The sequence below is a fragment of the Centruroides sculpturatus genome, unplaced genomic scaffold, assembly GCF_000671375.1.
Source record: "Centruroides sculpturatus isolate CEXI.00-Female unplaced genomic scaffold, Cexi_2.0 scaffold1481, whole genome shotgun sequence".
NCBI classification, from domain to species: Eukaryota; Metazoa; Arthropoda; class Arachnida; order Scorpiones; family Buthidae; genus Centruroides; species Centruroides sculpturatus.
The window spans coordinates 130,538-145,091 of record NW_019385724.1 but is presented as its reverse complement, the minus strand read 5'-3'; the positions used below and the strand labels follow the sequence as shown (position 1 = coordinate 145,091).

At 28.1% G+C, this 14,554-nt stretch overlaps 1 protein-coding gene across 7 annotated transcripts in view; it reads right to left on the bottom strand.

Moving 5' to 3' along the window:
• Window positions 1-2,825: 2,825 nt before the first annotated feature.
• Window positions 2,826-14,554, bottom strand: part of LOC111641547 (heterogeneous nuclear ribonucleoprotein M-like) — a 44,501-nt gene continuing 32,772 nt past the window's right edge. For all 7 annotated transcript variants that reach the window (XM_023387720.1, XM_023387723.1, XM_023387725.1 and 4 more), the window contains 4 exons: window positions 7,375-7,943; window positions 5,356-5,407; window positions 5,178-5,261; window positions 2,826-3,797 (listed from right to left, as the gene is read on the bottom strand). In XM_023387720.1, coding sequence (XP_023243488.1) covers window positions 3,742-3,797; window positions 5,178-5,261; window positions 5,356-5,407; window positions 7,375-7,943 — 761 coding nt within the window. In that variant the 3' untranslated portion in view covers window positions 2,826-3,741. The remainder of the gene's footprint in view (window positions 3,798-5,177; window positions 5,262-5,355; window positions 5,408-7,374; window positions 7,944-14,554) is intronic.

Here is a 14,554-nt window from a genome sequence, read left to right as displayed (position 1 = left end):
TAATACGGTTTTGAATGAAAATGGCAGGAAAAATATGACTAATCCGTCTAGTGGTAAAAAAAAAATGAACTTACTTTCCAAACAACCTAATAGTTACTGAAATTAACTGATTTTAAAAAATTTATTCTGAAATTCTAGAATTAAAAAAAGGTTATTATTAGTGATCAAAAGACACTTATTCTATAAGATCTACATTATACAATATAATCTTATTGTATAACATTCAATATTAAAGTATTTCATGAAGATCGAACACCACATAATTAACCAAAATAATTTTATTACTGAATACTCATAAACTGAAATAAAAATTAATCTTTTCTTCATTATTAAAGTTATGAGAGACTAAAAATGAATATTGCATATCATCAAGCAAAATATTTCATTAGATTCATTACAATCTCTAAACAAGTTCCATCATCATCAAAAGTTTGCTTAATCTCAAATATATATGTACAGTACATACATAACAATAATGTGTGAATGAGATAACTATGAAAACATTTATCCCTATCATATAAGAACTTAAAAGTAATTAGAAATTGAATTTTTCAATCCTCTAAAAAAATAACTAACTATATAAATTATTCTCAGTTTTTCACATAAAAATTTTAATAAAAGAATTCACACAGTTTTATATTATTTTTTGCATATTTAATGTTGTAATTTTTATAAAAATTGTAGATAGTAATAGTAATATATATGTAAAAAAATTTATATATTTTAAAATTAATACAATACTTATTTTTGCATTTCATTCATATTTGTTAAAAATATTATCATTGTTTAAGTATTAAGTACAGTACCTTTAATTGTTAAATAAATATTCAATAAATTAAATATATAACTTAACCTTAAAATATTTAACATTACAATTATTATTATGAATAATAATGTTGATTTTGTAAACTTTTATGTTTTATCTAATCATTGTTTTGTAATTTTAATTTCTTAGCCTTTTCTAAAATTGTATGAAATTTGATTGAACATAATTATGCTTTATTATGTTTGCAAATTACATATTAGAATTGCAATAATCCCTTTTATAGATCAGCAATTGCCAACCAGTGATCAGTGAGAAAATTTTGATGGTACATGGAGAAATTTGGATATTGATCAACTCAAGGTTACCTGAAGTATTATGAAAGAAATGCAAAATGCCTGGTTCCTTTTTTCTCACTCATTTGGGATTTTTTATTTGAATCTAAAACTAAACACAAAATGACTTGTCAATAAATCAATAATGTTGTGTGCAAAATTGCCAAGAATCAATAAACTTATTTCAAACAAACAGAATCAAACTTTACATTAATTTGTTATAATTAAACAATTGAATTTCATATTAATAAAGTAAAATGGAACTTTTATAAACATTATTCTATAAATGTTTGTATTGTTTAAAAAATTTATGATAGCGATCCACAGGATTCAAAATTGTGAGTTCAGTGGTCTGTGAGAACAGAAAAGTTGGCAACTGCTGTTTTAGATTATTGCAATTTCAATATAAAGTACACTGGTGTCCAAAACTTAAGCAATGATTGTTTTTTTGCCATAACTCTGCAAGAAATCACCTAGGAGAAATTCAGAATATAGAGACAGTATTTTGTACTTAAAGGATGAAGAAAGTGTACTAGTGCAAAAATGAATGGAATGCATGCAGTATGAAATCAAAGCCTTATTTTATTGTAGTCTTGTGCTGACTGCTGTGTGCCCTCACATCCTGTGATGTCTTCTTTCTGCATATGAATTACCTTTCTACTGAATTGGGTGTTCATTATACTGATTGCAACAAACCCTTTTCTGCAATTTCATGGCTGTCTGCTTAAAAATTACATTGTTGCTTAAGTTTTGCATGCCAATGTATTATCATCATCATTATTATTATTTTAATTTTTGTTATTTAAAATTCCACACTTTATAGATGATAATGCTTTGCTTAAATGAATTAACAAATTTATTATTTCAAAATTATTTATTAGTTTTTAACTCTTATGTGTACAGATGCTTTTTTTTTTCCTTTCAATTTCTAATGTTTACTAAAAGAGATAAACTGTATATTTAAGTTGCTTTTAAATAAATTTTTGCATCTAATACAAAAAAGAGTTAAAAAAATATATCTTTTGCAGTAATTCCTCTTACCTGTTCAATAATACTTACGCTTTTCTGCATTTAAAACAACCTGTGCCAAAAAGAAGGATTACAAACAACAGATTATCCAATACAAACCAAAATCACAAGTTTCATATCAATGAATCAAAACATAAATAAATATAAATAATAATAAATGAGCGTGCTAGAAAAATTGTAAAATATGGAATTTACCGATCTACATGCCATCGAAATGGAACAATATTAATTTTTAAAAACCCCAGAGGGAAAAAAATTATTATTTCTTAAAAATCACAGTCACTTTGGAACATAAATCAATGAATTTAAATTTTATAAAACATAAAAAAAAGGAATTTTCTTCTCCTGTGACCTCCTTACAAAATCATTAAAATAATCAAATGGATCTGAAATATTAAAGAATTTTAGAAAATTTGCAAGATAAAAATCATTAACAAAATTCCAACTTCCGACATAAGAAAATTTTGAAATTTGCAGATGAGAGCGTAATTGTCCAGACTTATCAGATTACGATCACAACATTGGATGTCCAGGAGAAAAATATAAATTCCAGACCAAATTGAAATTTCAAATTTAAATTCTTACCTCTTGTCTTATCACCATTATGGAAATCTCCAGAAAGCACTTAATATAAATTTTTTTCAATCCAAGTAAAACAATTAGTTTATATTAATTTGCTAATAAAAACACAATTTAAATGACATTTTTTAAAATTATCATAACTTTATTTTAACATTACAATTCACCTTTTATGTGTTTAAAGGTAGCATAAGATTTGTTGCTTTAAGAAAATTTATCAAAATACAATAATTGATTTTTAAAGAAAATAAACTAGATAAAAACTACAAAAACAAGATATTTATTTTTCATTTTGAACATAGCCTCTTTCTATTCTAAAAAAAGTTACAATTGTTTGGGAAGAAATGAAGCTTTACCAGAGACAATTAGAAAATTTCTATCTAGCGACTATATGACAATAAAACATCTACAACCATGAATTTTAATATCAGTTTCCTTTTCTTCATGTGACTTGATGACAAAAGTTAACAACAACAATGACAGAAGGAAGTATCTTTATTTAAAATCCTATATCTCTATCAGATACAATCAAATCATTATGTTCAGACAAAAGATGATGACACATGGAATGCAAAAACACCAAAAACATCTCATAAATGCTACTTTTAAGAATTTGCAGCTTGTAGCCATATGAGCATCCAAAAACAAATGTGGATCTCGTCGATGTGATGAATATATATATGCGAATACTCCTAGGATTTAAACGCAAGTGAAATTCTTCCTTGGGCGAAGAGGAGAGGAAAACAATTAGGCAGATTAAAATGTGTGATGGGTTCCTAAAGTCAAATTTGCTCTGGGTATCAGTAGATAGCTGAAATACAGACTGAACATTTCTCTTAAATATCTGATAATTCTATGCTACAGGAAGCTCAATACACATTCACAAGAATTCAAACAATGGAGTTTCACAAAAAGTCATTGTTGCATGCTACACTTAGGAATTGAAAGAGTGCTAGTGATCATTTGAGAATGGACACAAAGTTAATTAAAATGGGTCTGATGGAGAGTGACAAAATGTGCAAAAAATGAAACTGCTCAGTACAACTGGACCTCTATAGGACGGCCATCAATGCGAATTCCATGCATTAGATCTAAAACATAGTCAAGGTAAATTGCTATCTTTTGGAAAATTACAAATTTTTTAAATAAGCAAAATCTTAATTATATGTGTATACAGTATCTCCAAGATAATTTAACAGTATTTCTCATAAAATTTTAAGGCTTACAAAACATTTTGAAGGTATATCACTATTCAAGAACTATGGTGATTATAGAGCCACAATTTCTTTCATCATTTAGATACAATGTCACTAAAGAAATGGTGGTTAAAATTGTGAGTAGCAACTAATAAAGTAGAGGATTGAAGTAACAGTTTTGTTTAATAAAATGTATAGTAACAAACAATGCAAGGTATTGTAATAAAATAAAAAATCCACCTATACATTTAATCATCAGAATTTATTTTGTTACTATAATAATAATGATGGCATTATTATTATTGTTGTTGTTATGTTACAAATGTCATCTGCTCAACTGATACTGGTGCCAAATGCTATGCCAGACTAAAGTCAAAGCATAGCTACCCAAACAAGTGTAGCATTAAGCTGTGTTATTGGTATGTGTCAACATCTAGAAACTCAATTATTATTATATAATATAATACAGACAATTAAAATATTTTAGTTTAAAAATTTATGATAAAAAATAATTACAGGATGCTGTCATGTATGAGAATAATGCTTAATTAATAAAAATGCCATCAACATTGGGTTATATAACCCACTGTAGATAATAAATTGCTTGTGATAACAAAAATAAATTTATTCTATTAATATTTCTAATTTTTAAATTTGTCTACTCAAACTGCTTTTTTTAATTATAAAGTTATTCCTCATTAACTGCTTAGTATATAAGTGGGAAATATATTCAATTAATAATCATATCATAATAAAGTTATGTACATAAAAATTTTTAATGTATTATATTTTCATTTTTGAAACTAAAAAAAATTATAAATAATTTTTCAGTTGAAAGGAAAAGAAAGGTAATTTGAATAGTAACTTCCAAAAGTAAAAATATAGTAGCATAATTGTTATGACTAACTTATTTTTATTGTCATACTCTACATTTAGAATCTTAAATGGTATACAATACCTTCAAAAAATTTTAGTAAGCCTAAAAATATATAAATAAAGAACTTGGTTAAATTATCTTGCCTTCTATATATTAGCAGTTCAATTCCTTAAATAATCTAACTTGACAACCATTTAAATTTATGAAATTTTGCTTTCTTCAAATCATAGAAAATTACAAACACTAACCAATAATTACAGATAATAAAACATGATTTTTGGGTATTTTATTCTTGTGATTATGTAACTTTCTATATCATGAAGATAAAATATAATTAAACAAATTTAAGTTTTTGTTGAGAAATCAATTTGTGATTAATTTTAAGCATTCAAGGATACCAACTGCACGCTGTGCATCTCTTTCTGTTCCAAAACGAACAACTGCTGTACCTCTTCCCTTTACTTCGGTGTAACGAACATCACCTGATTAATATATAAGACATTTAAGAAATTACATACTCATTTACTCAAAATTTTCCATCACAGTCTTTTAAAATAATTTTAATAAAGCTTTTACCAATGTCTTTGAATCTGTCTCTTAATGTCTGCCAATTATATGAAGTGGGCAGCTGAATAGAAAAATAATAATTTGTAAATAAAATTACAACAAATTTATAATTAAAATTACTATTAAACTATTTTAATATTTAATAAAAAAGAAAAGTTTAAACTTAATATTTTGAAAAATACAAATAAAAAACAAGTCCATGTATTTATAGGAAACATTGTAGTTCTCTAGTATTTTTATAGGATTTGCATAGCAGTTTTCAAATGTGAATATTGGATAATCAGAGACATCTATATAAAAATTTAATTCCATATAAACTTTGAGACACTTTTAAATAGCTGAGTAACATTTAAGAACATTGATAAGCTTTTTATCGTTCCTGTAAATATATGAATTAATTTCTCAAATTTTTAAAATGTTTTTAAACATTATATTTTTTAAAGTAATTTATAAAAAAAATTAGCCAAATGTATGTAATAAAAAAATTACTATTTACACAAATAAATAAGTCCTGTGTATCATTAAAAATGCACATCACAAAATGTAATAACTTTAATAAAATTATTTTGTGTTTAATATTCTTATATATGATCACTCCTTAGAATGTTTTAATTACTATTCTGCAGTTGAACTTTCTTGAACTAAAAATTTCATGACAATAAAACTGATATGCCAGAAAGAATGACTACATTGAAAAAAATCATTTTAACCACTGATGATAAAAAAATTCAATCAAACGTTTTTAAAGATGATTATATAATAATGGAAATAATTGTGATAAATATAATTTTTTTTTTAAATTTTGATTGCAAGAAAATATTTTTATTACTACTATATGAAACTTGTTTAATAAAGGCTGTACATAATTTTATTTAAAAAGAATTTAGAGAAACATGAATATTTATTTGTGGCTATTGATATTGCAGATTGGCATAAACCACTGGAGTTGCAAAGTTGATACAAATTATTATTTATGCTTCATTCTAATTTATTCTTCTTCTTATATGCATTATGATAAATATTAAATAATAATATCCACACTGAGTCTGTTTTAAAAAAAAATCTAACTGATTTTGTAGCAGGGAAAAATGTCAGTCAATAGTATTTCAGAGATTCAAAGATTTCAAAGATGATTAGAGATCATTCTAATAACTTCATGAATTAGGAGTGCCTATTATAAATATTGATATGACTAAGTCAGACAAATTATTGTTAAATTCTTAATTGCATCTTAAATTCTTATTGTTCAATTGCATAAAAAAGCAGAATCATAGAATGATCAATATTAGTTAATGCAAGACTGCCCACCTCAAGAGTAACATTCATTTTAAAAATTGTGATATTAACTAGTTCTAAATCTTTCAACAGCTCATATTTAATCTATGATTTTTTCCCTCTTTTATCCAGAAAAAAGACAATTAGTAGAACAGTAATTCTAGCCAGAGACATTACTAACCATAGAATAATTAATATGGAAAAATGGGTGTATACTATTCTTATTTCTGGCCAATAAAACCAACTAGAGTCTATTAACAATTTTGTCACATCTCTTTTCTTATATCTGTCTTTAAAAAACCCAAGACCACTTAATCAACCCCTAAAAATATCTTTTATTGCAACACATTTTGGATAGAGACCACATCTCTCTTCAGGCAACCGTTTTCTCATAATAAAGGAAACACTTCCTTGAGCAACTTTCATGCAAAAATCCCCCCAACACCAATACAAATTTATAAGTCATTCCTTGAATTGTAAACTTGACAAAATTGTTAATAGTCTTTAGTTTGTTTTTATTAGCCAAAAATATGATAACTACTCATATTGAAAAGTATTCTAATGATGTCTGAAATATATCTAAGAAACAAAGCAGCAAGAAGAGTATTGAAAAAGAGTATGTTTTGAAACACAAAACAATTCAGAAAAAAATATTTAAAAATAAAAACATTTTATCTTTATTTTATTGAATATACTTTGTAATAAATGTATTATAAAAATCTTTATAATTACAAATAAAATTGCATTACTTACATTTCTAACTACCACAGTATCAGATGAACGAGGACTTCTGTAATTATCATTTCCACGATCAAATTCACCAAAGCCATCCATACTATTTCCACCTCCAGCACCTCCACCACCCATTCCCATATTACCACCCATGCCCATTCCACTATTAATTCCACTTCCCATGCCAACATTCATATTGCTTCCCATTCCTCCTCCTCCCCCTCCCATACCTACATTCATACTAGATGCTACCATCCCATTTCCTCCACTTCCCATTCCAGAAACACTCATCATTCCTGAAGCACTTCTATTACCAAGTCCCATATTGCCTACTGCACTTCCCATTCCCATGTTACCCATTCCTGTTCCCATATTTCCACCCATGAGGGATCTGTCACCCCCCATGCCACCTTGCATATTCATTCCTAGTCCCATTCCTCCAGCAGTACCAGACATTCCTCCCATATTTCCCATTCCCATTGCAGCACCTGCCATCATACCTAAATTTGCTGCACCCATATTGGGAGCAGCACCCATTCCCATTCCCATTGCCCCTAATCCTCCTTGCATAGTATTTAAAGGCCCTGCACCTAAAATAAAAAGAACATACATTTAAAATTACATGGAATTACATTATACACTTCTATGTAAATAAGATTTTTTTAGAGTTAATTCAAATAATTTTTATTTTAACTGATTTTAAACATTCATAATACAATATAATTTTATAATAATAAACTAATATAATAAAGATCAGTTTTTAAAGACAACATTCATTATATATATATAAAAAAAAATACCAATTATCAATGAACTTAAAATAAAAATAAAACATTTATTTTAAATTTACATATGTATAATGCATCATGCAAATATCAAAAATAAACATTTTTAATAAATATTTTTAAAGAATGTTCTTTAAATGTAATAAGAAAATAAATAAATGGATAATTAACACATTTAATTTTCATATTTACATAGTACTGCTTGAACTTGGTATGTGCAAAAAGAATTATTTAACATACATTTCAATATAACCATTTTGAAAAGTTCCCGTATTTATATAGGTAATAAAAAAATTATTATAATAGACTGAAATATGTAAAAACATGCATCTATAATATATTAAGACAACAAATTATTATTTACATTTTACCAACCAAGTTATGACATCCTCTTTATCGTCAAAAGCATTCACACACTACCAAAAATTTGCAGTAGTGCAATGAACAACTACATGATAAAGTATACTGATAAGGGAGATACATTTATAAAGCTTGAATTTTTAAGGATGTTATCAGTAACCTTTATATGGATATGCCATTTGGACATGAACTTTGTGTTCCAGTATGGTTAGTCATAGAATGGCATTTATATAATGTTTCCATACAGGTCAATGCAATTAAACTATACACACCAAAATCAACTGTATGTGATACTATGAGATATTGTGAAGTGAAGGAAGCAGGACAATACAATTGCTGCAAAACAATATTCAAAAAGGCCACACAAATTGATGGAACATGACAGAAGAGCCTTAGAAAAAAATGCTAAAAAAATCCTGTTTTTCTTGTTACTTCTATCATTGCTGACATACAAAATGCATATGGTGACTCCATTAGTACCATAACTATCCACAGAGAATTAATTATACAGTATGGAATATTATAGTAGAATAGCTTCACACAATTCACACATCACTGCTATTAGTGCAAGGCTCTGTTTGGATTAGTGTATTTTTTGTTGTTTCTGGACAGGGATAACTGAAAAGCTTTTGTTTGGAATGATGAGTCATGCTTTTCACTCTTCCAATTTGATGGACATGTTTTGATTTGATGTCAGCTTGTGTTGTTCCAACTAAAGTACAGCTGAAGTTTCTTAATAATATGGGAGTGTTTCTCATGAATGGGGCTTGGCCTGTTTGCTGGTTATTGTACCAAATATTATGAACTCAGATAAAGCCATTTCCCAAAATCATCATGATATCTGAATACTAAGATATAAAATACTGTACACTCTATTTGAATATAAAATGATTGTACATTACATACAAAACATGTCTAGAAAGTTGTTATAAAGATAAAAAAATACTGAATAAAACACAATCTACTCCAGACATTACTCTCTAATCTATACTCTAGAATTAACAATAATATCGGTAGTCATAGGAGCAGCTTTGGTCTCACTGATAGCATATTATAACATCCAGTTATGCCTGTCAGGAGTTAACTAGTTCATATTCTAATCTTTTGACAGTTTTTGTGATGCATGTGTCATTTGTCCGTCAACTCCACTTGTAACCAATGTTGTAAAAATTATCTTACTGTAACTGCTCAAATAAAACTGTTCTGAAATTGGTGAAAAATGTATCTTTTGATATTTAGTCCCATGAACTGAATTAGATTTTACATGTTAGCAAAGACTATGTTGCTATAACCAGTGAGCCATCCTTTCAACAATGTGTCTTTGCAATCCATTTTCATTGTTATTTCAAGACTAGTAATAGTTATTCTATTGTCAGCAAAAGGAGGTATACTAGCATCACATCTTACTAAGCAACTATTTTTATATTTTGTCTTTCTATAGGAAGATCAAATGTAGCTATAACGAACAATCAAGATCACAACTGCCACCAACAAATCAGTCTTTGTCTCTCTTAAGGGTAACATTATGTGCTGCTCCATTCTGAAGAGCAAACCCAGCACTGGTTTGTCAGATCAAAGCACAGTTTTCTACAGCAGGAATTACAGATGACAAAAATAAGTTTAATCATTTGATGACAGTCTTGTAAAGTGAAATCATGACCTCCATTCTATTCTTTACTTAAGCAACATTTAATTGCGCAGTTCACCAAATCGAGACTGTAGTTGCAACCGCTATTTCAGGAATTGAAGTTGGGAGACCATCATCCCTCAAAGTTACTTTTTCAGTCTTATGGTTGGATTGGCAAGCAACCACATGACTGAAGATTTATTAAAATCCTTATAGTTGCAATGACATCCTACTCCCATACAAAGTTACTCACCATAATGGTGAAGGACTTCAAAAACAGGCCTAAATATTAGATTAAGTTGGTGACCAAAATATTGCAATTCATATTACTGTTAATGTCATCAACAGACCAGAATAATCATGCTACAGCAGTTGCTTAGAGATGCAAGTTGATGAGCTAACCAGCAATGTTGATATTCCCAATGGCACCACAGCATGTCTCCTAAAAAGTGAAGCAGCTCTGCCATTTCCATCAGAAGTTTGGTGTTAGTGCTAGTAAATGTGTTTATCTGACCAGGAAAACTAGCAAGCCGTTGCTTGTCAGTGAAAATTTGGTGTCAAATTAAACCCATTTAAGTACATGTTTGGCTCACCAAAGTGATCTTCTATAGTTACAAGATTTGTAGACATGGAATTTTGCCTTTTCTCCATCAAGAAACAGTACTGAAAAACAGTCTTTTCAGCATTACCTGTGTTTAGTATAAAATTTTAAATTTTAACGTTAACTCATTCTAGTTGGAATAAAATTATGAAATTTGAAGATCTTGAAACCATTATCAAATTTGAACATAAAGACAAATGTTTTTTGTCTTTATGTTCAAAATTTGTTTAATTTGAAAATTTACAAATTTCAATAAATTATCTACATCTAAAATTTTTGTGATTTGGTTTTGTCTAGTTATTTATCTGATCAGAAGGATTTTGTTTGTTAAGAATTTATAAATAATTAATATCATAAATCATATATTTATAATAAAAGTCAATGATTTAGTTTTAATTTTTCAGTGTCAACAGACAAAATAAGAAGGAACATGATTAGGACACTTGATATTGATAGAAATTTGTGTAAACTGGAAGGCCAGTCCAGTGATGAAGACAGTGACCAAACATCATAAATAATACTCCAACTTTACATTCCAGTGAAATACAACGTAAAAATGGAGCAAAACACATGCCAGAAATCATTGCAGATGGCAAAAATCACCGCTACTGAATGCAAGGATATAAAAGTGCATGAGTTACAGTGTACTGTATCAAATGCAAAATTCATCTGTGCCTTGTGGAAATAAAAATAGCTTCAAAGCATATCATACGTAAATAGAATGTCAAATAAACTATTTTTACATGAACAGAAGAGTTATAGAATATTAGAAAAATACTGATTTTATAGAATTTTATATTTACTAAGTTAAACACAAATAAATGCTAACAATTTTGTTGGTTCAAATTTAACAAATATTCAATAATACAGGAGAAACACCCAAGCTGAGAAAATGTTTTATATTCCAGAAACAAGCAAAATGAAAGGTTTAGAAACAATACATAATGTTGACATCAAAATTTCTTATTCTCTATATAAAAGTATAAATTCATGATCTTAAATAATTTCAACTAATGAATTTCCTAAGAATTATATCAATATCAAAGTGACAAACAGTTTAAATTAAATTTAATCAAGATCGAAAACGAAAACTTCAAATATGAACAAAACATTACCTTCATCCAAATTTCCTGACTTAAGATCACAAAATAAATTAATTTTAAATTAACAGTTCCAAAATAAAATTCTTCTCTAGAGAAACTTTGTCTTTATACTTGAATCTCAATAATCAATAGGAATTAGTCAAAGTATCTGAAACCAATTGTTTTAATAAAGAAAATAGAAGAAACATTAACCATTTGATGAAAATAGATATCAATTCCTTATATCAAAAACCTTTAAAATTTCAAGAGAAATAAGAAAGAGAAATTATTTTAAAAATTCTTAAATCTTAATTTGTTATGCATTAATTTTATGCAAAAACTACTTATAATTTGGAAATATTGGAAATAATTTGGAAATTGATATAAAATTTACACAACTAAAATCAATCAATCAATTTCAGAACTACACCTAAATTATTTCTATAATAGATCATCCTTTATTCAAAATATCATCAGAAATCTAGAGATTAATAAAAATTTAAAGTAAATCTGATTTTATTTGTAATATTTTTGAATTTATTTATTAAAAAAAAACAAACACCATTTCAAGCAATTTAAACAGAAAAACAGACTACATTAAAATAATATGGGTAAGTTAGTTTATAAAAGCAGAAAATAAGTTTTTTCAAGTATTTTTGGACTAATACGGAAACTATTTCTGTTGTAATTAAAGAGTTTTACAATTTATGTAACAATAATATAAAAAAGTCAATAACAATGGTAGCACAACAGGACAAATACTACATAAGACAGGAATAGAATATTACTTGTTCATAAAATTGAAAATGATTTTTTTTTTCACTTTTATGAACAAGCATTAAAAAACAACTGATTTTAAAATATGTAATATGAAACAAGACTAGAAGATTAAGTTAATTTAAAATAAAGCCAATCATTATATTCACAAAAATTTAAATATATGAAGATCACAGTTTGAATAGTTGTTTCAATCATCATGATTCTGAACCAATCAATTATACAGTATATCCTGTAACAATTGCTGGTTATTACAATGCTATCTAAATTATCCAAAGTGCTCCTTTTTTCACAATTATTAAATCTAATATATCACTAAAACAGTTCATCAAACTCAAAGTTTTATATATTCATATGTAATAACTTTAACTCTTTTGTTATTTTTTACATCTTGAATTTCGTATAACTGAGAAATAAGACTAACTAATAAATGCATTGATCTCTATTAAAAATTTGCATTTTATATTCATTAATAATACTAGGCAGCGTAAGAGCAATGATTTCTGCCAGAGAGAGGATTATTGCTCTTATGATCTTATTTTCTTCATTTTATATAACTCAAGTATCCAAAATTATTCTTAGTAGTTTTAGAAATTTAATATTAGCAATTTATTTTGAGATTAATATACATTGGTTAATTCAAGATATGTATAATTTAACAGCTACAATCAATAACATCAGACATTTTGAATATTAAATGGCAATATATTAAGAGTAATTTGAGACTCAATATAGGATAAATGAGAAAAAGCTCATTTTTGCATAATTTAATTATAAACATTTATTCTAGTTACAACTTTGTTTAAAATAGTCATATTTTACATCTTCAATAAATAACTTGACATTTTATATTACTGTATTTTTGTGGATTGTCCTGCATGTCAGTCTATCTGGGAAGACCACAAAAATCAGATATTTCTTTATGGTAAAAACTGACATTACCAGTTTACCCCAGGGAATTGCCAGCATGCCAGTTTAAGCAAGGTTATACACCCCTCTCTAAAGGCACATTAAAAAAATCAGTTTTTATTCTAAAACTGTCAAATTGTCAGCATTACATCAAAAACTAAGACTACGAGGGCTGTTCGGAAAGTTCATGGCCTTGCCTATATGTGGCACTGCAATCAATTTAATTTTTGGCGGGAATAATTCAGCCATCTTTGCTAGAGATACGATACCAATTTCCGCTTGATTTGTCATAAAGTTTTGCCATGACAGCTTAGCAGATAGTCAGTGTGCACATGCTTTGTCAAAAATGGAGAAGACAGACTCGTGTGGTCATAAAATACCTGACGAAAAAAGGGTTGACCCCATCTCAAATCAAAGCTGACATGGATGAAGTTTTGGGAGAGTCTGCTCCTTTGTACACCACTGTGAAAAAATGGACAGCCCTTTTTAAATCTGGCAGAGAGCGTGTGGAAGGCGACCCTTGCAGCAGACGGCCGTCAACTGCTGTCACTGAAGAAAATATCAACAAAGTTCACAATTTGGTATTAGCAGATCGCCATTTGAAAACGCGTGAGATAGCTGAGACAACAGGCATCTCTGTTGACCGAGTGCACCACATCCTAACCGAAAATTTGGGTATGACGAAGGTCTCAGCAAGGTGGTGCCGCGTCTGCCGAATGCTGAGCAAAAACGTGTTTGCACTTTGATGTCAAAGGAGTGTTTGGACTTCTACCAGAAAAACCCACAGGATTTCTTGCGTCAGTTTGTGACTACTGACAAAATGTGGTTCCATTACTACTTACTACACTCCTGAAACAAAAGAACAGTCGAAGCAATGGAAACACCACAGTTCGTCACCACCAAAGAAGGCAAAGACAGTTCCATCAGTTGGGAAAGTGATGGCCTCAGTTTTTTGGGATGCTAAAGGCATCATCTTTATTGACTACCTAGAAAGAGGAAAGACCATTAATGCTGTCTATTACTGTGAACTTTTGGAAAAGCTGAAGAAAGAAATCAAAGA